The following is a 24,910-nucleotide window of genomic DNA, read 5'->3' as shown; positions in this document are numbered from 1 at the left end:
TTTGTAAACTGGTTTCCAATGTCTGTTCTGCGATTATTTTCCCCTACAAAATGAATAACATAGCTGCAGATCTAACGGTTCCATCCATCACATAGTATTACATCAAGTTAAGGAAATATAATACATTCGTGACATAAAGAATGAAGAAAGTAAAACTAGACTTTCTCTCTTCGATATTGTTATCATGAGATACGGAGTACAAACTCGAATTAGAAAAGCATGGGGAAGAAAATCGACTGTGCCCTTTGCAAAGGACCATCCCAGCATTAACCCGGAGCGATTTAGGAAAATCTCGGGAAACTCCAATTCTGGATGACCAGACGAAGATTTGAACTGCCAGCTTTCCAAATGTGAGGCCAGTGTGCTAATCCCGGCGCCACCTAGCTAGGTTGCGTGAAGGAAGTGGCTTATAAAACTCGCGTTGTAATGATTCTAGAGTACTGTTCGTCAGTCTGGGAGTTTTACCATGTATGCACCAACGGAGAACGGTGCGTTATGTCACGGGATCGTACAGTAAGCACGAGAGCATTACAGAGATGCTCCACAAACTCCACTGTAGATCTTACACGAACGGCGTTGTGGATTGCCAATAGGTTTGCTGTTCCAAGAAGAATCGGGTAACACATCACTTCCCCCCCCCCCCCCCCCCCCCCCCCTACAATCGTTCCGCGAAATTATCATGACGAGCAAATCAGGGAAATTAGAACTTATTGGCACGTTTACTAATGTCCTTCCCAAGCAGCAATTGCGAGACGAAACAATACAAGGTGGGAATTCTGAATGTAAAACTTTCTTCACGCTGAAGGTTGATCTGAACATTGCATGTATTTCAACTCGTGGTTCGAATAGGGAAGATACTCACTTTCTTTCCTGCAGGCTTTGAGGGGGCGAACTCAGTTAAAGGGAATGTAGTTAAGGAGAGACTCCAAATTGCAGTGCAGCCTAGCATTTTTTACAAGTCATGTAGACGTCTTTTCAGACAGTGACTGAATGTGGAAACACAGACTTGGATTTCTGGTGCGACCACTTAGCTATCAAGAATATATTTTACTTGTATTATTATAATTTTGAACATGATGGGATACTTTAACGTTTCATCGACGAAAGAAGAAGAAGAAGAAATGTGTGTGCGCAATCAGAATTAAACGAAAATTTTCCAAGCGTTTCTACCATCAGCTGAGAATTATCTTTGCTCTGGTGTTCCACGTTGCGCAACGGTCGTAACAGAAATCAGTCTGCCAAAAATACAGTTTGGCCACGTTCCGTCGTTGTTTACGAATTTCCTTTGTCGCAAATAAAATACTGTCACTGCCTGTCGACGTATGAAACGGAATTTCCTGAGTTGCGAAGACAACAAGTGGACTATAAGAAACATCGGTTTGACTGTAAAACACAGCGTAAAATATCCGTGTGATTACTCTTCTGTTTCATTCGAAAGCCCGGCACTTCAAAGACGGCGTATTGCGATGTCGGAAAGCTTAATCTCTACCAGGCCTGAGAGGCGTGCGCATGGCAAGATCCAAAGAATAACGTCCCCGACTGCGAAATGCAGCCAAGTTGATGAGTTATCGCGAACAGCCAACGGTCGTGTTGTGGCTCTGGCAGCAGTTAAAAAGAGAATCCGAGATGAGAGGGTGTCTACGGCATCTCTGTAGCGTCATCTGGCGCGGCCTCCTTGGATCTCGCCAGATAGCATTTGGTGAACAGGTGCCTGGGACAGAAGGCTGTGGCCACTCAGGGCTGCCACAGCATTCACGTAACACGTTTCGTAAGATTCATGGATGTTTCCCAGTCAAGCAAAAAGTGCAAATATTTTTCAGTACAATTAATGCCTGTGGAAAGGTATGACGTGAAGCGTATACACTCAAGGACAAGGAGATCGCTGTATCCTCTTTCATTACCTCAATTTTTAAAGTATCATTGGAAGATAACAGATGGTATACACTGAAGAGCCAAAGAAACTGGTACACTTGCCCGATATCGTGTCCCGAGAGCACGGAGAAGTGTCGCAACACAACGTGCTATGGACTCGACTAATGTCTGAAGTAGTTCTGTAGGGAACTGACACCAAGAATCGCGCAGGGCTGTCAATAAACCCGTAAGAGTACGAAGGTGTTGCGATTTCTTCTGAACAGCACGTTGCAAGGCATCCCAGGATACGCTCAATAATGTTCATGTCTTGGGCCTTTGGTAGCCAATGGTAGTGTTCATATTCACAAGAGTGTTCCTGGAGCCACTCTGTAGCAATTCTGGACGTGTGGGATATCGCATTGTCCTGCTGAAATTACCCAAGTTCGTCGGAATGCATAATGGACATGAATCGATGCAGGTGATCAGACAGAGTGCTTACGTACGTGTCACCTGTCAGAGTCGTATCCTGTCAGAGTCGTATCCAACTGCGCATGCCGCACACCATTACAGAGTCTCCACCTGTTTGAACAGTCGCGTGTTGACGTGCAGATTCATGAGATTGTCTCCGTACCCGTACACGTCCATCCGATCGATACTACACTCCTGGAAATGGAAAAAAGAACACATTGACACCGGTGTGTCAGACCCACCATACTTGCTCCGGACACTGCGAGAGGGCTGTACAAGCAATGATCACACGCACGGCACAGCGGACACACCAGGAACCGCGGTGTTGGCCGTCGAATGGCGCTAGCTGCGCAGCATTTGTGCACCGCCGCCGTCAGTGTCAGCCAGTTTGCCGTGGCATACGGAGCTCCATCGCAGTCTTTAACACTGGTAGCATGCCGCGACAGCGTGGACGTGAACCGTATGTGCAGTTGACGGACTTTGATCGAGGGCGTATAGTGGGCATGCGGGAGGCCGGGTGGACTAACCGCCAAATTGCTCAACACGTGGGGCGTGAGGTCTCCACAGTACATCGATGTTGTCGCCAGTGGTCGGCGGAAGGTGCACGTGCCCGTCGACCTGGGACCGGACCGCAGCGACGAACGGATGCACGCCAAGACCGTAGGATCCTACGCAGTGCCGTAGGGGACCGCACCGCCACTTCCCAGCAAATTAGGGACACTGTTGCTCCTGGGGTATCGGCGAGGACCATTCGCAACCGTCCCCAAGAAGCTGGGCTACGGTCCCGCACACCGTTAGGCCGTCTGCCGCTCACGCCCCAACATCGTGCAGCCCGCCTCCAGTGGTGTCGCGACAGGCGTGAATGGAGGGACGAATGGAGACGTGTCGTCTTCAGCGATGAGAGTCGCTTCTGCCTTGGTGCCAATGATGGTCGTATGCGTGTTTGGCGCCGTGCAGGTGAGCGCCACAATCAGGACTGCATACGACCGAGGCACACAGGGCCAACACCCGGTATCATGGTGTGGGGAGCGATCTCCTACACTGGCCGTACACCTCTGGTGATCGTCGATGGGACACTGAATAGTGCAAGGTACATCCAAACCGTCATCGACCCATCGTTCTACTACTCCTAGACCGGCAAGGGAACTTGTTGTTCCAACAGGACAATGCACGTCCGCATGTATCCCGTGCCACACAACGTGCTCTAGAAGGTGTAAGTCAACTACCCTGGCCAGCAAGATCTCCGGATCTGTCCCCCCATTGAGCATGTTTGGGACTGGATGAAGCGTCGTGTCACGCGGTCTGCACGTCCAGCACGAACGCTGGTCCAACTGAGGCGCCAGGTGGAAATGGCATGGCAAGCCGTTCCACAGGACTACATCCAGCATCTCTACGATCGTCTGCATGGGAGAATAGCAGCCTGCATTGCTGCGAAAGGTGGATATACACTGTACTAGTGCCGACATTGTGCATGCTCTGTTGCCTGTGTCTATGTGCCTGTGGTTCTGTCAGTGTGATCATGTGATGTATCTGACCCCAGGAATGTGTCAATAAAGTTTCCCCTTCCTGGGACAATGAATTCACGGTGTTCTTATTTCAATTTCCCGGAGTGTATTTGAAACGAGACTCATCCGACCAGGCAACTTATTTCCAATGATCAACAGTCCATTGTCGGTGTTGACGGCCCCAGGCGAGGCGTAAAGATCTGTGTCGTGCTGTCATCAAGGGTATACGAGTGGGCCTTCGGCTCCGAAAGCCCATATCGATGACGTTCTGTTGAATGATTTGCCCGCGCACACTTGTTGATCGCCCAGCATTGAAATCTGCAGCAGTTCGGAAGGATTGTACTTCTGTCACTTTGAACGATTTTCTTCAGTCGTTGTTGGTCCTGTTCCTGCAGCGTCTTTTTCCGGCCGCAGCGATGTCGGCGATTTGAAGTTTTCCCGGATTCCTGATATTCACAGAAATGGTCGTACGGGAAAATCCTCACTTCATTGCTACCCTGGAGATGTTGTGTTCCATCGCTCGTGTGTCGACTATAACACCACGTTTAAATCAACTTCAAGCTTCATAACTCGCCATTGTAGCAGCAGTTACCGATCTAGGAACTGCGTCTGACACTTGTTGTCTTATACAGGCGTTGCCGACCGCAGCGCCGTATTCTGCCTGTTTACATATCTCTGTATTTGAATACGCATGCCTATACGAGTTTCTCTGGCGCTTCAGTGTAATAAACCGGGACAATTGTCTTTATTTCAAACACTATCCTAATTTATCACAGTGATACGCAGCAGCCCTGTGTATAGATTTTGTGATGAAGATCGAGATGCACTACGTGCACGGGTTTACTGAATGCAGAGGAAGAGCGGGTCAATGACTAAGCTTATCTGTTCCTGCAACGACAGCAACCACGTGATAATAGTTTTGCCTCTGAAAGCTGTTGCATTACCCCCGTGTTTCGTGCTGTACTTTTTGCTAATTGCGTATTATGAATTTTACACTTTTGTCGAATTATTTTCACAGAAACAAAGGTGATTGCAGCAACGCACCGAATAAACCATAGTTACTGAGCCGTGGCGCCATTGAATTAGTAGGCTGTTTTGTGTGGCGCCTCTGGCTCAGGTATAGTATCGACTATCCCTCTTGCGACCCCATTGCCAATATCTTTGAGGAAGAGATTGCATCTGTGGGTGTGTCCTTAGAAGGTCTTTGCTTGCCGATATATATACCGGGTTCGCTGGGCCGAGAAGGGGGCACGAAGTTTGGGAATTGGTGATAATATCGCGACAAGAGGCGGTCACGAGGTCCGAGAGGCCGAAGCCACGACCTACGCAAGAAGGGCCTGCGGAGAGCGAAGGTACCGGAGTACTTCACCGAGGTCAGCGTCGACTACAAACAGCAGGCCGACATCCCGTCGGTTGGTTGGCAAAATTCGTGTTGGACGACCGCTCGTGGCCTGGCTGCCCTCTTCTACCTGGCTTTCATTGGCACCACTCAGTAACCGCTGCGACGCACCGTGGATCCATGGAACTGCTAGCTGATAAAGGGGAGTGACATTCTGTTATCCTCGTGGTGATTTGTTTCGTTGTTTACCTGCCCTTCTTATTGTTTTCCGGTTTGTACCCAACCCTTAGAGTTTTACTCGATCGGCTATTTGGTCGTAAATATAGGCACCAGTTGTCGTCTGAAAATTTGTCCGTTATTATATTCTCTTTCCTTTATGGCTTATACCTGATCATTAATGTTCTGATTTATAAGCTTTTGGTCATAAATACAGCCGTACAAATGTACTAAGGCACAGGTTGCTGTTAAACAAAAGAGTGACTTTGTGGTTAGACTTAGGTGTTAAGCAGTTCAGTTCTTTGATTGTAATTGCATTTCTCAGTCATTAAGTATAATCTGAACAACCTATTGTACTAAGGTGTTCGTTTCTGTGGTTGAAAGACAGCGTCGTAATTGGTGTATTTTAGCTGGATCTTGTGGCTCCGGCGAGTGAGTTCTCTTGTAATAAGTGTCACAAATGATGCTTTAAGACGTTCCTTCAGAGCGGTATTAATAACTGACAGTCAGTTTAACTTTGAAAATATTAACAGCCAACTGTCGCCAGGGCTTCAGTCAAAATAAAATTGTCAGAAGGTTCTGGTTGGGATCCAGTAGCACCTTGGTTGCCGATTGAAATTAAGAGGTTGGTTGCTTCGAAGTAAGTCTTATCATATTGTTTCCTAATCTGTTTAACCTTTAAGCACACGTGCGCATCTTAACCCCGAACCTCTCTACATGCAGCTTTTAAATTAAAAGTTACGTCATGTGTTGTGAGCAACTGAATCACTCTTGCCATCAATGGTGCATCTATAGATTTTATGTGTTGCAGAAGGTCATTTAATAAGAGAAACTGTTTCCCTGATAATTATTGTCTGCTGTTTTGATTTCTCTTGCAAAAGCTTATTCATTTTGCAAACTTGTTGATTTTGTAAAAAAGAACACATAGTTTGTGTTTATATATTGTTAAATAAACAGGTTATGTGAAAATAAAGTTTATTGGTGGGTCATCCCTCCCACGTTTTCCTAAATTCCAGTAAGTACCATGTCTCAGATACATTATTACTTTCTAAAGAGCCGCCAGAGACAGTAGGTTCCGCATACCAAAATGTATCGCTCTGAAAGTTTTTCGGAGGAGCTCTGATTCATCTTGTACCAGAAAGGATCGCGCAGCAGGATTGTTCAAAAATCGGATTTGAAAATTATTAGTTTATAAAAATATCCTGTAGTGCTTCCTCTAAGAAGAAGAAACATGTACCAGTACGTGTCGGAATTCGTGGGGGAATAGGATTGTGGCGTATCAGGATGGCGGTTTATCCTTCCGCCATATTGTTGTTCGCATTGGTCGGAATCCTACGATTGTCGGGCGGTTGTGAAATCGATGGGTTCAGCGGGGCTATACACAGCGCCGTGTTGGACATTAACGACTCGCGGAACTAGAGCTTCTGAGGACGGGCAAACTGTTCATCCGGCCTTGCAGTATCGTATGAGGGATATCCACAAAGTAACAGACGTTTTGGTCTATCGCAGCGGTGGGCGGTGCTACAGCCGCCATTTTGGGGCCATAACGTTCCTATACTCAGTACGCATCCAGCGGTACTAGCGTGTACTCTGTGTCTCTGCTACTTTGCTTTTTCTAACTTGTTAAAATGTGCGCTGCTCTATAAAATCCCACCACTTGTGAGCTGCCTTCTCTGATTAGGTTTTTGTTGGCAAAACCTGCAAACCAATCGAAATTTCTAAATTTGTCGTGACCTTTGTGATGTGCACGGGAAGAAGTAATGAGTGAAAGCCGAGTGTTGCAATGGTGCACTGATTTTAAAAGTGACCGCCGGCCGAAGTGGCCGAGCGGTTCTAGGCGCTACAGTCTGGAGCAGCGCGACCGCTACGGTCGCAGGTTCGAATCCTGCCTCGGGCGTGGATGTGTGTGATGTCATTAAGTTGGTTAGGTTTAATTAGTTCTAAGTTCTAGGGGAATGATGACTTGCGCAGTTACGTCCCACAGTGCTCAGAGCCATTTGAACAATTTTTTAAAAGTGACCCTACCAGTATTCACGCTGAGGACTGCACTGGCAGTCGACGAACTGGTGATGAAAATCAACGACGAAATACGTGAAAATTGTCGTTTCACGACTGAGGAACGTTTTCCCCGAATTTCATGTATAAAATAAAATTTGGTTTTTCCCTACCGTTAACTGTTATTTCAAAAGTCCGTTACTTTCTGGATTATTCTCGTATAAATCCAGTCACGCACCTTGAACTAGGAACTGGGCTTGTTTGCAGTGAAGCAAGTATCCAAACGAACAGTATGACGACATCTTGGACACTTTGGACTGCCAGCAAGGCTACCTTTGTTGCGGCTTTCCTTGACATGGCAGCAGACACAGGCGCCCGGCAGTTATATGCCCAAAGATAACTCCGGACTCATCGGTGATGCCATGTTGTGTTTTCAAACTAGCCCCTGTTCTCCGTTTTGCATCACGATGTTTGTATCCGTTTGTTGAGGCTCGAAGGAGAACGAGTGTTGCCATATTGTATTCGTCATCGTTGTACAGTGCAAGAACCTGGTGTGATAGTACGGCGTACAGTTACGTGTACAATATACACTGACGAAAAAAATCGCAACACCAAAAAATAATCAATGTAGAGTGATGAAATTTCGGAAATACATTTTTCTAGGCGACGTATTTAAGTGATTAATATTGAAAGATCACAGGTAAAGGTAAGCGTGAGATAAGCCATTGCAAATGTAAAGTGGTGGTACATTAATAATACGTTAAGAACTGGTGCAACCGCCAGGATGTTAAAAGCAAGCATGCAAACGTGCATGTATTGTGTTGTAAAGGAGCCGGATGTCAGTTTGTGGGATAGAGTTCCATGCCTGTTGCACTTGGCCGGTCAATATGCGGATGGTTAACTTGGAGGTGGTTGACGCTGGAGCTGTCGTCCGATGATGTCACGTATGTGCTGGATTAGAGACAGATCTGGTGATCGAGAGGGTCAAGGCAACATGTCGATACTCCGTAGAGCACTTTGGGTTACAACAGCGGTATGTGGCCTAGCGGTGTCTTGTTGGTAAACACCCCTTGGATACGCTGTACAATGAAGGGCAACACAACAAGCTGAACAGAACGACGTACAGTTTTGCAATCAGGGTGCTTGGGAAACCACGAGAGTGATCCTGCCGTCATAAGAAATAGCACCCCAGCCCATAACTCAAAGTGTAGGTCCAGTGTGCCTAACAAGCAGACATGTTGGTTTCAGGCACTCAACTGGCCTCCTAACCAAAATACGGCCATCACTGGCACCGAGGCAGAACCAGCGTTAATCGAGAAACAAAACAGACCTCCACCCTGACCTCCAAAGTGCTCTCGCTTAACGCCACTGAAGTCGCAAATGTTGGTGGTTTGGGGTCAGTGGAACGCAAACTACACCGCATCTGGCTCGGAGCTGTTTTTGCAGTGACAGATTTGTACCACTTCTGTCACTGTGGTGTCAACTGCTTGTGCAGATGCAGTACGAAACGCCAGAGCCACTCGCGAACACTATGATGTTCCCTCTCAGTAGCATCACATGGCCGTCCGGAGCTCGGTCTTCCTAGCGGCCGTAAATCTTTGTGACCGTCGCTACTAGCAGTCATATATCGTGGCTACATTCCTGCCAAGTCTATGAGCAATACCGCAGATGGAATATCCAGCTCTCTTAGCTCTATCACACGACTTCATTCAAATCAGTGATGTGTTGATAATGGAGTATCTGTCGCCTTAAACGCATTCTTGACTAACATCAACTGACGACCTCCAGTATCAAAGACAACTAACATTCACGACTGTTACAGCGCGTATCTAAAGCAGATCTGATTTGCATCGTCAAATGGGTGCTATTAATGCCAATCTTATGCGAAATGCGCGAAATCTGAGTAGATATTATCTTTCAGACGTATAAATATCCCTACCGACTATAGTTTATGTCGCACATCTCCTTCTTGATGTTTCGATATTTTCCCGACTGTATATATCCGGTAATTTTGACGCCAACCATTACCTTTCTGACCTATAAAAGTAGCTGGCTGTGCACTATCTTCGAGATCTGCGACACGTTTTGATTCAACAAGATAACACAAGGCCGCATGCTGCTTGCGCTGTCCTGACGCAGATCTCCTTCTTGGTGTTTCGATATTTTCCCATCAGTATATATCCGGTAATTTTCACGAAAAAGACGATCGTGCAAAACCCAGCTCGCGCTATTCCTCCACGAGACTCAGAGGGTCGTAGACACGGCTTCCCACGTAGATGACGTGCTTCTTGACTTCCACAAGGCGTTTGATACAGTTCCCCACAGTCGTTTAATGAACAAAGTAAGAGCACTGATTGGATTGAAGTGTTCCTAGATACCAGAACGCAGCATGTCATTCTCAATGGAGAGAAGTCTTCCGAAGTAAGAATGTTTTCAGATGTGCCGCAGGGCAGTGTCGTAGAACCATTGCTATTCACAGTATATAAAAATGACTGTGTGGAGAGCATCGAAAGTTCACTGAAGCTTTTTACGGATGATGCTGTATTATATCGGGAGGTTGGAACAATGGAAAATTGTACTTAAATGCAGGAGGATCTGCAACGAGTTGACGCATGGTGCAGGGAATGGCAATTGATTCTCAATGTAGACTAGTGTAATGTACTGCGATTACACAGAAAGAAAGATCCTTTACCGTTTAGCTACAACATAGCAGGTCAGCAACTGGAAGCAGTTAATTCCATAAATTATCTGGGAGTAGACATTAGGAGTGATTTAAAATGGAGTGACCACATAAAATTAATCGTCGGTAAAGCAGATGCTAGACTGAGATTCATTGGAAGAATCCTAAGGAGATGCAGTCCGAAAACAAAGGTTAGGTTAGGTTAGTGTTGTTTAACGTCCCATCGACAACGAGGTAATTAGAGACGGAGCGCAAGCTCGGGTTAGGGAAGGATGGGGAAGGAAATCGGCCGTGCCCTTTCAAAGGAACCATCCCGGCATTTGCCTGAAACGATTTAGGGAAATCACGGAAAACCTAAATCAGGATGGCTGGAGACGGGATTGAACCGTCGTGCTCCAGAATGCGAGTCCAGTGTACTAACCACTGCGCCACCTCGCTCGGTCGAAAACAAAAAAGTACGTTACAGTACACTTGTTCGCCCACTGCTTGAATACTGCTCACTGGTGTGGGATCTGTACCAGATAGGGTTGATAGGAGAGATAGAGAAGGTCCAATGGAGAGCAGCGCCCTTCGTTACAGGATCATTTAGTAATCACGAAAGCGTTACGGAGATGATAAACTCCAGTGGAAGACTCTGCAAGAGAGACGCTCAGTAGCTCGGTACGAGCTTTTGTTGAAGTTTCGAGGGCACACCTTCACCGAGGACTCAAGCACTATATTGCTCCCTTCCACGTATATCTCGTGAAGAGACCATGAGGATAAAATCAGAGAGATTAGAGCCCACACAGAGGCATACCGACAATCTTTCTTTCCACGAGCAATACGAGACTGGAATAGTAGGGAGAACCGATAGAGGTACTCAAAGTACCCTCCGCCACACACCGTCAGGTGACTTGCGGAGTATGGATATAGATGCAGAGAACCATTACCTTTTTGACGTATAAAAGCAGGTGACTGTGCACTATCTTCGAGATCTGCGAGACGTTATGTTTCAACAAGATAACGCAAGGCCGCATGCTGCTCGCATTTTTCTCATTTATGTCGATACGGAAGGTGTTGGACTGGTGCTCCGGGCAGCGAATACTCGGGGTTTCTTCCCCCTCCCTGTCGCGGCAATCTTATAATCAGCGGTGTGCATCGGTAATGTAACTGAAAGTATATTACGAAGTTCTCGTAGTTGTTCCGTAAAATCTTCTCTGTAGCAAATATCTCACCACCATTTATTTTCATCATCATTGCGACAGAGGCATGCATGTAGTTTATCGCCCGAGGCCTTGATGAAGTATGACGCTTAATCTGAGTGTCTGCATGATCGACAGCTGCTAATGAGCCACGCATCTCGTGGACCAATGCGTCCGCACGCAATTAACTGACTCAGTTATCAAAACCAACAAGTGTTATGACACAATAACAACACGTTGCGCGTGCTTCTGATACAATCACTTTGCCTTTTGACATACGCATGTAAACAAGACGCCACGACCTCTACCGAGGAAGTGCTTTTGTAACGAGTGCAAGCTTCTAGATCATGTCAGCATATTGTAATCGGACCGCTTCAAGAAGTGTTGACTGTATAAACTACTCCACTACATGGTGGCGGACTGACACAGCAACGCTATTATAAGTTCAATGTAAACACTGTCGTAGGTTGCAGCTTTGTAGTCTATACTACAATATAAAAACAAGTAGTTGTTTAACTTTGCTGCCAAAAATGTCGAAAGGTAGTTGAACTATTTACTCAGTATTCTAACGACCAGGCTACATATTTTTTGAAATATATATAGAGTATAACTATGTATGTAATATATAAAACGGAAACTTTGTTACTAAAAACCTCCAAATTTCTAAATTAATTTACTTTAAATTTTTACATGATACCCTAATGAACATTCGGCCTGATATAAGCTATATATTTTTGTTATGTAAATAACGCATTACTGTATACAGAATGTATAACGGGAAAACGTTGTCACCAAAAATCTCGAATGGCTCGTGACTGATTTACTACAAATTTTCAAACGATACTCAGATGAACTTTCGGACAGACAGAGGCTACATATTCTTTTAAATATTTCTAAGATACAAATCTATATGTAACAATCAACGACGAAACGTTGTCATCAAAAATCTCTAAAAATGCTAGACCGATTTGCTTCAGATTTTTAATCGATACCCTAATAAAAATTCTAACGGATATAGGGTACATATTTTATAAGATTTGTAATAACTGAGTATATATTCAATATAGAAAAGTAAAACATTGTTCTCAAAAATCTTGAAAATTTCTTGACCGATTTACGTCAAATCTTCACCCGATGCTCTAGTGAAAATTCAAAGGGATATAGACTACATATTTTTGTAATAAATATATATTATAAAAGTAAGTGTACAATGTGCGTGCCGTTAAAACACATAAACGAGTCCCAGTACGATCAAGGGAATTACATTGTGTGGCGGCCGCCTATTCCCCATCCACGAAAAAGGTTCCTGTTTTTACCTGAAGTGTGTGGTTTTGAAGATATAAGGGCTGGGAAGTTTATCTCTCCAGGAATTTCTAGAAGATTCAGGAACATTCGAGAGCATTCCACAACATTCCAGATTGTTCCACAATGATGCGACATGTTCTAAAATGTTCAGGAGTATTCAGGAATATTCTGGAAGTTTTCAGAGTGTTCGAAAACATCCGGAACATCCTAGATCATTGTGGAACATTCTAGAACACACTCGAACATTCTGGAACGTTCAGGAACATTATGGATCATTCGAAACCTTTTTGGTACGTTCTGGAATTCGCCACTGGTGGGGCTACCCAATGGTACGGGGTACATAATGCAACACCGGTCGTGGTTTCGAACATCAGTTTCTCATCAGTGACAAAGGGAGAAACCGAGAAAGTAGTGCAGTGAGTGAGTAAAAACAAACAGTGCAGTATCGACAGCCACAGTGATAGAGTGTCTGATTATAAACCAAAAATAAAGCGTGAAAAGTGTGTAGTGTACTTAGCGTATTTGTTAGTAAAACGTTGATTTGATCTATATTTTAGACAGTACCCAAACGTAAAAGAAGAGGAGACCTTATTAGCTCTGAAGCAAAACGCCGAAAAAAAAAACCGAAACAGGCGAAGAGCGCGAAGCACATTTAAGTTCCCGACAAACAGGAATGAGCACCGGGAGTAGCAGAGAACCCGAAGAACAACGAAATGAACGGATTTGAGAATCAAGAATTGCGAAACAATCTTATAATAAAAGATTGCGAACTCAAGCCAGCCGTGAAAGTATCACCCTAGGAGAAGGGTGGACGACGATGAGTAAACGGTACAACTAACAAATGAAGTATTCGACTACGACCCGACGGAAGAATATAACAAACACAAGCATGTCGTAATCGGAAAACTAGATAAAATATGCCTATCTTCCGAAGGGAAAAAATTCAATAGGCGAACACCAGGATTCTGTTGCATGAAAAATATCGATTATTAAGCGAAGATGGGTACCCCATCTAGTGTGTGTGTGTGTGTGTGTGTGTGTGTGTGTGTGTGTGTGTGTGTGCTGGTGCTTATGGGCGCTCAACGTCCAGGTCATCAGCGCTCTGACACACATTATAGGGAAAAAATGTGGACAGACCTAATAAAACTGAAGCACACACGTAAAGAAAGCATGAAAAGAAGGAAAATGCTACATAAGAAAGTAAAACGTAAGGAAAGGGAAAACGTAGCAACAAGAATGCCACAGTAAATTGGCATTGGCTGGCCACTTATATGGGCGAGCTTGTCACACAGTGAGCAAATTAAGATCCTCTCCCTAAAATCTTTGTGTATAAATGTATATGTAAGATATAAGTGGCATATCTACCGAGCTGCGGATCTACACAGAAGTAGCTGTATTTACAGACCACCAGGTGTCACCATCCTACACAACAAAGTGGCGTGCTTAGCCTCAGTGAACGACAACCTTGATTTAAGAAGGCCTGTTGTCTGTAAGATTCCCTGTGGCTGTGGGACGTCATACACTGGACAAATGTGTTGCACCGTGCAGGATAGATGCGTCGACCATCGATGACTGGACCAGCCAAAGAAATCTGCAGTGGCCGAACACCGGCTCAGTACGGGAAAGGAGATGACTGAAAGAAATACGACAGCGTAGTCTCATACCGAAGCGATGACAGTACTACAGTAGTAGTAGTCTGTGTGGTTACAGAATTAAGGCCAAGGAGAGTGCTGGAAATGGAAATGAACTCATGGCTTCAGTAGCCAGGAGTTCCCAGACGGGAAGTTCGGCCGCCAAGTGCAGGTCTTATTGAGTGCGACGCCACATTGGGCGACCTACGCGTTGGCAGTGGGGATGGAATGATGATGAGGACAGCACAACACCCAGTCCCTGAGGGGAGAAAAACTCCCCAACTCCCTCCCTTGAATCGAACCCTGGCCCCCGTGGGTGGCAATACAACGCTCTCACCATTCAGCTAACGGGGCGGACAAGAAGAGTGCTAAGAACTGGCAATAACATATCCTACTAAGTTCTCAGGATTAAAGACAGACAAAAAGGTTTTTTGAAGGTATCATATTCAAGATTTTGTTCATAAAATAAACGCAGTTGTTTTCACTGCGATTATACGCTACTTGCCACTACCACTTTACGTTCTGTATATCGGCAGGCGGCTCCAGACTGAGGGCGTAGGGTTGGCCGACGAAAGCGCATAGTATAATTGACAGCCTTGGCACGTGCGCCGGAGCTTTTGGTTCATCGTCCAGCAGACGGCGTAGCTATCTCTGTCGCTACCGATTAGCATATCTCCTCTATTGGCCACCGAATTTGGTGCGTTCACATCAGCGCCGTTTCATCTTAGACTGGCATGAATATGAGGCTTCAGTCACAGCCCAGTAGTGATAGACTAAAAGTATTAAAAATTACTAACTGGCCGATCTTGGGGTCTACACCCCTTCTCTGTCCTTTGCAAAAATTCCTGATCCACCCTATCCAATCCTCGAACACCCACGACGCTTACGCCCCCCCCCCCCCCCCCCCCCCACCAACCGTCTCGCCGAACTCATCGAATTTCTACTTCTCTTAGTTCACACTGAACATCGAATAAGCTACACCATGTGCAAAATCGACTCCAACAATCCTATGATGTCACCTCTCCTTTACAATCCCAGTGGTGCTCACACCATGCCACACCTCCTTTTCCCCTTTCTTGTCGATCCCCATACACTACCCCCTTTTTCCTTTCAAATAGCTCACAATATCGACTACCCCTCTCTCTTTGCCCCCCATAGCCACCCCTATCTCATTACCACCTCTTTTCAATCCTTGCCGCGCTGAATCAGCCGAGCGGTCTAGGGCGCTGCACTCGTGGACTGTACAGTTGGCCCCGGCGGAGGTTCGAGTCCTTCCTCGGGCATGGGTGTGTGTGTTTGTCCTTAGGATAATTTTGCTTAAGTAGTGTCTAAGCTTAGGGACAGATGACCTTAGCAGTAAAGTCCCATAAGATTTCACACACATTTGAACATTTTTTTTTTACCATCCTTAGTCCACATTACCACAGCTCTCCTATCTCCCTCTATGCCTCTGTATCAACCATCTGCCGTGCCAGGGCAGGCCCTATTCCAGTTTAGTGAAAGTTTATAGTGCTTCTTCTTTAATGGTGAGTGTCTCTTCTGCGTTTTTTTCCAAGTATTTCTTGTCAAACGGCTCTGAGCACTATGGGACAACATCTGAGGTCATCAGTCCCCTATAACGTAGAACCACTTAAACCTAAGGACGTCACACACATCCACCCCCGAGGCAGGATTCGAACCTACGACTGTTGCGGTCGCGCGGTTCCAGACTGAAGCGCCTAGAACCGAAAGGCCACACTGGCCGGCAAGTATTTCTTGTTCTTCAAGTATTTTTGAAATGTTTTAACTGCTGTTTGTCCATTGTTTTCAAATTATTCATGAAGACAACACCACAACTTACGTTCTTCCATTAAGATTACCCTTAAAAAATTAAATTCATGGAAAATATGTCATCTTGTTTCGTGTTTAGCATCTGTGTTAGTGTATAATGTCTACTGCCTAAAGAGTGGGTTGAGTGTACCAACCTTCCCCACTCGCATGGGGTGAGGGGGTATGAAATAAAAACATAAAAAAATAAAAAAAAGCTGCCCAGCAATGTGTTCGCCGCACCGCAGATATCGATCAGCTGCACCACTGAAATATTGTGGGAACTTCACAACGACATCCGACGTCTCGCCCGTGAACCATACCTTCAACTAATCCATCGAGCCTCAAGCAACACAGCCTGTTTGCTAGTATGTAAGATCCTATGAGTACCAATGTATGCGCTGCACTTACCCAGCACGATTTACAGAAAGCATTTCGGAGTGGCAAAGAGCTTGCAGCAGAAGAGATGTGTTTCACACTAGCGAATACAAACAAGTTATTATACCTCTTTAAGGTATTCATTTTAGATCCCATGTTTACTGGACAGTGTTTTCTTGTTTTAGTTCATTGCACCATCTCTCAAACTATGAAGTACATTATTTTAACGCCTAGCACCCCATCTGGAGCCTCAGCAGAAACAATTACTACAAGATAAGAGTTCATTTCATGCTGGATGATGCACCGGACAAGGGTGCAGCATAGCGCCCAGTAGATGATGGTGGGACAGAGAGGTGAGGTGACGCACCTGCGTGGGAATGCCGGGCGGCTGCTGCTGCTGCTGGTCCAGCCCCGCGGGCGGCTTGTGGTCGCCGTCTGCAGACTCCGAGCTGGAGTCCAGCGCCGAGCTGGGGCCTGCCGCCCCCGCCTTGTCGCCTTCACCTCCAGACCGTCCGGACCTGCCGACACAACACACACAGAGATCAGCGACGCTCTCAGTTGGATGCACTCCTTAACAGCTACAACATTTCTTTTAAAAAAAATTATTTTACACGTCTAGTTCTGAAGGACCTAATTGACGACCAAATCTACATGGTAACGGAACGAGTCTGTATATGAGATCGACATAGATAAAATAAAATGTAGACGGATCCTATGCATTTGACAAGCTGCTATTTTACCAAGTGCTATGGGTATTGGTACAGATACTGCGATAATTGTTGCCTTGATATGTACCGTCTTCTCCCTGCGAACACATCGTATAAATTACTACGTGATGTTTTCTGCATGGTCGTAACTGTGCTACGATGTAGATTTTGCGTGTCAGCATAGACTGTCAATTTTGTGTCCACGAATCCACACTGCAATACCTGGGCTGCTGCCCAGGCAAAGATAAATATTAATGGTTTGCTTGTACCACATCTGCTTGGAGGTACTAACGAACCTAAAAATATACTGCTCTTATTGTAATTCTTAGTCTGCTAATGAAGTAAATACTGATTGCTCCTTACACTGTCCTCTGTCGCGAGTATAAATATCTGCGCTTATACCTCTAACAGCCTGAATATTACAATGAACACTATAACATAGGAGTTTTTCCAGAAACTTCCCAACAGAATTGAAAGGGTTACCCATGAGAAAATTCTTCAGTTTGGACGCGAATGTGGGAGGACTATTGCTAAGATTTTTTAATTTGCCTATTGAAACTGGTCGCAGCAGAATATTGCATGCCTCTCTGCACAGATGTCAAGTCGGTGCGATCCAAATGCAGACTGCATTTCTGCCAAGACTGGAAGCTGCTAATTCTTGGGAATAAGCTCATATTGTTAACTATAAATGACATTAATGCAGGTAAATTTTGAGAGATCCATGTCAGAATAACGTATCCGGAGAGGCACAGTTCTGTGGAAGGTGAAAATAATGAAGAAGGGCGGAATAAGTGGGACGCCGAAGTAGAAGAGAGGAGAAAAAGAAGGGAAAGGATTGGAAAACACCATAATGGGAAGGAGGTGGAGATGTACAAAAGGGATTCAGGAGATTCAAATGGTTCAAATGGCAATGAGCACTATGGGACTTAACATCTGAGGTCATCAGTCCCCTAGAACTTAGAAATACTTAAACTTACCTAACCTAAGGACATCACACACATCCATGCCCGAGACAGGATTCGAACCTGCGACCATAGCGGTCGCGCGGTTCCCGACTTAAGCGCCTAGAACCGGTAGGTCACAACGGCCGGCTCAGGGGATTCGAACTGTGCTATATTGAACAAAAGTTCCAAGTCACCTACCTCTCGTTGATATAGGGAGACTTTGTTCTTTATTTCGGCTGCTAGACGGAACCACTCTCGTTATACCAAGTGTAACAACGCACTGAATAATGGTGCAGAGAGCAAATTTTGTTTTTGACGTTTTCTTAACTACGGACTATGTATTGATCGGCAATGAAACAACGTTATATCCCACACTAAAAGAATTATTAAGATCTGTACATTTTAGTTCAGTGTAAAATCGTATTGATTAGAAAAAAAATGAGATAAAGAAGATATTGTCGCAGGAGGTAGGGGGTGGGGAGGTGAAATGTCAGAGTTTTCCCTAGGCGCCAGTTCTAACTATGCTATTTATTGTCGTTAGACTGTTATAAGGTAATTCACAACAGCTTGGACAAAATTTCCTTTAATCTACTTAATGGCTACTGTATTTAAATGTGAATAAATAGTGAGTTTCATAAACAAGAGTTAAGACCATATAGTATTCGATAACTGAATTTGAAATAAACCTCTGGAGCGTTTGACATCATTTACGTAGCGGTAACGTTACGATGTCATTTGAAATGGAATGAATGCGTGAAATCAGCAGCAGGCAAAGTGAAAGGAAGACTTAGATCTGAGGAATTCTGGGAAAGTAAAGTGCACTGGTTAAGACTCTAGTGTGACCTCTTCTAGAGTACTGTTGCAGTACAGTTGTTCTCAAATTGACCTGACGGAAGATGTCGAAGGAAGACAGAGACGCGCTGCTACATACCAGACGCAACAGGCCGGTGTAGACTTTAAAAAGATGCCCAAAGAACTTAAATGGAAATCACTGGAAGAAGGGCGACGTTATTTCGTGAAACTGTTGGATGAATTATAGAATCAGAATTCCACTTAGTATGTACAGTAATTCTCCTGTCGTCATCGTATACGGTGCGTAGTGTTCTCGAGAATAAGATAACAGCGAATATCGCATGAATTTTTCCATCGCAGCAGGAGCGAATGGAACAGCGCAATGAGTAGTGTTAATAATGGTACAAAGTATATTCCGCAATTTGCGCTCTGTTCAGTTTTAGTTCTTTATTAGACTTAGGAGAATCTTTTCTAATTCTCAGAACTTGTAAATTTTTTAAAAAAGATTTGAGTAGTACTTCCATGACTGGTCTGTTAAGATGTCAGATATTATGCCTTTGTTTCCTGAATGAATGAACTGATTGCTTATTATTTTGCTGCAGTTCCTTGATCTCTTTTTGGCCATCTACAGTTTTTGCAACTGTAGCAGTTGTCTTCCAAAACAATCTGTTTCTGCGCTTCCCCTTTGACGTTTTCGCTTGCATAAAGACACTGTTGCAAATAGTTGTATCGCAGTACCTGAATTTAGCACCTCTTGAGACGGCTCTCTTAATGTGTGGATTGTTTGCTGTACCAAACGTAGCAGCCATCGAGTCTCATCAAACGTTATTATATTCTCTTTCATGCTTATTCTCCATCAATATAATTTCTTGCACACAGAAAGTAATATACGAGTATAGCACCTTTTTGCTATATGCGTTGTGATTTGTTTTGCTTCTAAGTGCTAAATAATATCGAAAAGTATTTTTCTCCTTGAGTAGGTCTGACTATTTCGCTACTGAAACAGTTTTCATTAAAAAAAATTCTTCATCTAGTAACGTACTAATTTTGTGCTAAATAAAGTTTTATCCTTTAATAGCCATGTTTCACAAAAGGAAAGATCAACAAGACACAAGACCACAAAACCCATTGATTAACTTCCCTCGTTAGCAGATGACGGCACGATCTCCTGTTTCTGCGCATGTGCGATTAATATGTTGTTATCTCCCCTTCCAATAGCATTCAATCGAAGATCTCCAAGATACACTGATTTGACAAAAGTCATGGAATAGCGATATGCACACGTACAGATGGCGGTGGTATCGCATAAACAAGGTATAAAAGGACAGTACATTGGCGGAGCCCCCTTTTGTTCTCATGTGATTTAAGTGAAAAGGTTTCCGACGTTATTATGGCCGCACAACGGCAATTAACAGAATTTGAACGCAAAATTGGAGTTAGAATCATGGGACATTCCATTTCGGAAATCGTCAGGGAATGCAGTATTCCGAGATCCACAGTGTAACGAGTGGGTCGGGAATACCAATTCTCAGGCATTACCTCTCACCACCGACAATGCAGTGGCCGACGGCCTTCATTTAACGACCGAGAGCAGCGTGTTTGTGTAGAGTTGCCAGTGCTTACAGACAAGCAACACTGCGTGAAATAACCGCAGAAATCACCGTGAGACGTACGACGAACATATACATTCGGAAAGTGTGGCGAAATATGGCGTTAATGGGTTATGGCAGCAGACAACCGCCGCAAGTGCCTCTGCTAACAGCACGACATCGCCTGCAGCGTCTTTCCAGGCCTCGTGACCATATCGGCTGGACTCAACAGGACGGGAAACTCGTGTCCTGGTCAGATGACAGCCAATTTCAGTTGGTAAAAGGTGATGACAGAATTCGAATGCCATGGCCATGGACCTAAGTTGTCGACAAGGAACTGTGCAAGCTGGTGGTGGATCTGTAATGGTGTGGACTGTGTTAGCATGGAATGGACTGGGTCCTTGGGTCCACCTGAACCACCATGGGTCCACCATTCATGGACTTCACGTTCCCAAGCAACGGTGGAATTTTTATGGATGATCATACGCTGTGTCCCCGGGCCACATTCTGGACAATTCGAGCGGACGAATTGACCACCTAGACACCTCGACGTGAATCTCATCGAATATTTATGGGACGTAATCGAGAGATCAGTTTGTGCACAAAATCCTGCAGCGGCAACACTTTATGGAAGCTATAGAGACAGCATGGCTCATTATTTCTACAAGGGGTTTCCAACGACTTGTTGGATCCATGCCATGTCGAGATATCTGACACAATATTGAGAGGTATGCCATGACTTTTGTCACCTCATTGTATTGTTTCATTGCAATTTCGATCAGTTACCAGGTGCGTATGGCAACAGAAAGAAAACGCAATGGTAAATTTGTTTACAAAAGCTTTATCACCATAACAATTTTTGTCGACCACAACATACATCTACCAACGTTCTTGAAGTTGCGGGAAGTGTTACTGAGGAAATGATGACAGAACTGCATTCACGTGTCCTTTGGTGTCGAAATTTGTACCTTTCATTACTGCAAGCAACAATTGTCAACAGTTTTGGGAGGCTTTACGAACGTTGGTGAAAGTGCGTTGAGCAAGGCGGCGATTATCAGACGTCTCTAGTTCCTCGCGGAGGGGAACGCACGTCTCCGAAATGCCGTTCTTAGAACTGCAGCGCACGTTGCAGCTGCCCGTCGTCAGGATGAGTATTTTTAACGAGTTGCTGACATAGTCTCGTGGGCCGAAAGCCCATTCTACACGAGCGACTGACTTCTCAAAATCGACATCTCGTGGTGGTTGCTCGTCGCGCGACTGCGTGTAAATCGGCCCCCAGACCACGTCGTGGTAGGGTCAATGACGGCAATGATCAGCTGACTGTGCTGGGTGTAGAGCTCTGGAATTCCGAGTACGCTGATGGTTACCATGGCCCAAAAACAGGTGACCGATGCTACGTCTGGTAGCAACGGAAGCTAACCTCTCAGCTCTCATTCGCGCTATAGTAGTGGATTTAATATTCAATCTTTATCTTATTCTTTTCTTTGTTTTTGTGACACATTTCTAAGGACGGGTAAGGACTTGATATCTTACTCTCAGAAGAGAGACCAAATACGTAAAAGCAAAGAGGTATTTAAGTTTAAGAACACCTGAGTAAACAAAAAGCAACAAATGAAAAATGTTTTTAATGAATATTGGTTCTCCAGTAAAAAAAAGTCGCGTTCATGGAACGGTGAAAATTTCGATGTTACTGAGTACTTAGAAAGAAAACGAAAGTCAACGGATACAGGGAAAACGCTCTATATATTACCTTCTAAATATTATTTGATATGTCTCAATGAACGTATTTTGCCGAGCTCACAAATGTTAATTTTTTGAGATGTTTGGACGACACTTCGCTTCAGTTCTCAGCAGTGTGGAGTACTGAACAAGCCATAATTGTCAAAAACATTCAAAATTAAATATGCTTTGCTCGGTAATATATTATCGTTCCTAGTTCCTACATTCATTTACTACAAAATGTGTTCAATAACTAATGTAACACATTTTTCTCTGAAGTCAGGTTGATTTTATTCAGGATTCCAATGTGCCATTTTATACACCACTTTTTTGCCTATAAAACCCTGCTTTTCAACATACTCTGCGTTCAATGCGATGATCTTACGGCCCGGATAGTACCACTCTACGGGTCGGTGTTGGAGCTAACGTCTTTCTGTATCAATAACCTCTCCATCATCGACATACTACTTCCCGCAGAGTGTATCCTTTATTTAGCCAAACAGATAGAAGTCGGAATATGCGGGACACAGGCTGTAGGGTGAATTGGAGGCACAGTCCAATGACGTTTTATGATAGTCCCTCGGTTTCGCAAACTGGTGTGAGGCCTTGCATCGTAATGGAGAAGGAGGAACACTGGAGTCGTCTCTTCAGTTTCCTGAGAGTAGCACAACACACTTCAGAGTATGTCGTTACACTGTGAAGCAGGACATCAAACAGAATAACCCCTTCAGAATCCGAAAAGACTGTTCCTATGACTTTACCGTTTGAGGTGCGGCTTTGAACTTTTTGATCGGAGGAGAGGTGGTATTGTCCTCTCCATGGACTGCCGTTTTCTTTCCGGTTCATCGCTTGTAATGATATTCGACAAAAATTTGCCACTATCAGCTTTGTTGGTTTTCCGTTGCTCTTTATGATCATGCGTTATTCGGTGAGGAAACCAGTGGGCAAACCACGCCTTAGAGTATTCCAACTGGTGGACGAGCGTATCAGCACTACCAACAGACGTCCAGTTGTGCAGCGATATGTTTCACTGTGCTCCGTCGATCACCTCTAATGAGAGTGACCGTACGTTCCAACACTGCAGGCGACACAGCTGTGTGCGATCACCAGGCACGCGGGTGATCGGAGAGGTTTGGGTGACCTTGTTGACCTTGTTTCGATGATGACAGACGCCTCGTCCAACGATTAAACATGCTTTTGTTCTCTGTCATTACTCTGTAGACATTCAGCAAACCCCTACGAAAATCTACGTTGCTGTGGTTTTCCGCTTAAAGAAACTCAGTGACAGCTGTTTGCTTAGTACGCACCTCCGTTACAGACGCCATTCTAATGGCTGCATACAAAACCAGTCGGAATTCTATGTAACTATAGAAGCTGAAGCGAGAATATTCCTTGATGTTCCACAGCAAATTTCGCATTTTTTCAACCGAAACTGACTGAGAAAAAGTGTACATTACTTATTGAACGCCCCTCGCATATCTCGACTTTTTAGAAACAAAACCTTAATTTCACTGGTGGGGCCCCAAACTGCGCGAAGAGTGTACCCGCAACACACGCAATTTCTATGTCTACATCTACATCTACATCTACATACATACTCCACAATCCAGCATACGGTGCGTACCACCACTAGCATCTTCTCTCCTTGTTCCAGTCCCAAACAGAACGAGGGAAAAATGACTGTCTATGTGCCTCTGTACGAGCCCTAATATCTCTTATCTTATCTTTGTGGTCTTTCCACAAAATGTAAGTTGGCAGCAGTAAAACTGTACTGCAGTCAGTCTCAAATGCTTGTTTTCCTAAATTTCCTCAGTGGCGATTCACGAAAAGAACGCCTTCTTTCCTCCAGAGACTCCCACCCGAGTTCCTGAAGCATTTCCGTAGCACTCGCGTAATGATCAAACCTACCAGTAACAAATCTAGCAGCCCGCCTCTGAATTGCTTCTATGCCCTCCCTCAATCCGACCTGATAGGGATCCCAAACTCTCGATCAGTACTCAAGAATAGGTCGTATTAGTGTTTTATAAGCGTTTTGGCACCGAAGTGTAAGCAAAAACGTTCGCTCTGACAGACGGGACTCAGTACAGGAATGAACCGCTAGTGGCGACGTAGTAGAATCATTTGGCACAGATAGTCGAGTGAGATACAGAAGTCGCTATTGTCCAAGGGGCTTAACGTGGAGCGCGTGTTCCTCCGACGTGGCTGCACTGTCTCGTGGTCAGACGCCGCTCGTCACACACACTGCCACTGCGCCCCACCCGTAGCGCAACTGATTGGGGGCCATCACACCTGGCCCAGCTTCCGTAACAAATGGCCCACTCACTACATAAATCCTCCACGCGTCCGGTGCTAAAACATGAGTCCCTGCTCCACAGCCCGGAACTGTCAAACCGAGCGAGGTGCCGCACTGGTTACGACACTGGAGTCGCCTTAAGCCTTCGGCGCACGGACCGTGCATCCGAACGTTGAGCGTTGAGAGTGCCGAGTTTCTGACGTCATAACGTGGAATAGCACATTCGGGAGTCTTTCCGAACGTGCAGAGCAATATCTGGCTTGTCAGATATTCTGAGCGTGCGTCCGAGCGTTGACCAATGAGAACGCACAACGCCACCTACGTCACACGCACGCCGTCTCCATTCAGTACCGATTTGTGAGGCGCCATATTGGCATTCATTTCAAGCCTATATGTGTATATGCCGTTTCTGAGCACCAGCAAATTGAGAATCACTGGAAAACCCGTTGTTAACTGTGTCATTCGTTCCAATAAAATAATGAGAAACATGGCATTCGGGGTAAAGGAGTTA

At 44.9% G+C, this 24,910-nt stretch overlaps 1 protein-coding gene across 1 annotated transcript in view; it reads right to left on the bottom strand.

Annotated features, from left to right (window-relative positions):
• Positions 1-24,910, bottom strand: part of LOC126336248 (homeobox protein six1-like) — a 374,382-nt gene that overhangs the window by 38,035 nt on the left and 311,437 nt on the right. The window contains exon 2 of the mRNA XM_049999744.1: positions 16,723-16,873. Within this exon, the coding sequence (XP_049855701.1) occupies positions 16,723-16,873 (151 nt within the window). The remainder of the gene's footprint in view (positions 1-16,722; positions 16,874-24,910) is intronic.

The sequence above is a fragment of the Schistocerca gregaria genome, chromosome 1 (assembly GCF_023897955.1).
Source record: "Schistocerca gregaria isolate iqSchGreg1 chromosome 1, iqSchGreg1.2, whole genome shotgun sequence".
Taxonomy (NCBI): domain Eukaryota; kingdom Metazoa; phylum Arthropoda; class Insecta; order Orthoptera; family Acrididae; genus Schistocerca; species Schistocerca gregaria.
Note: the sequence above shows the minus strand (reverse complement) of the source record. Positions and strands in the feature narration are given on the sequence as shown.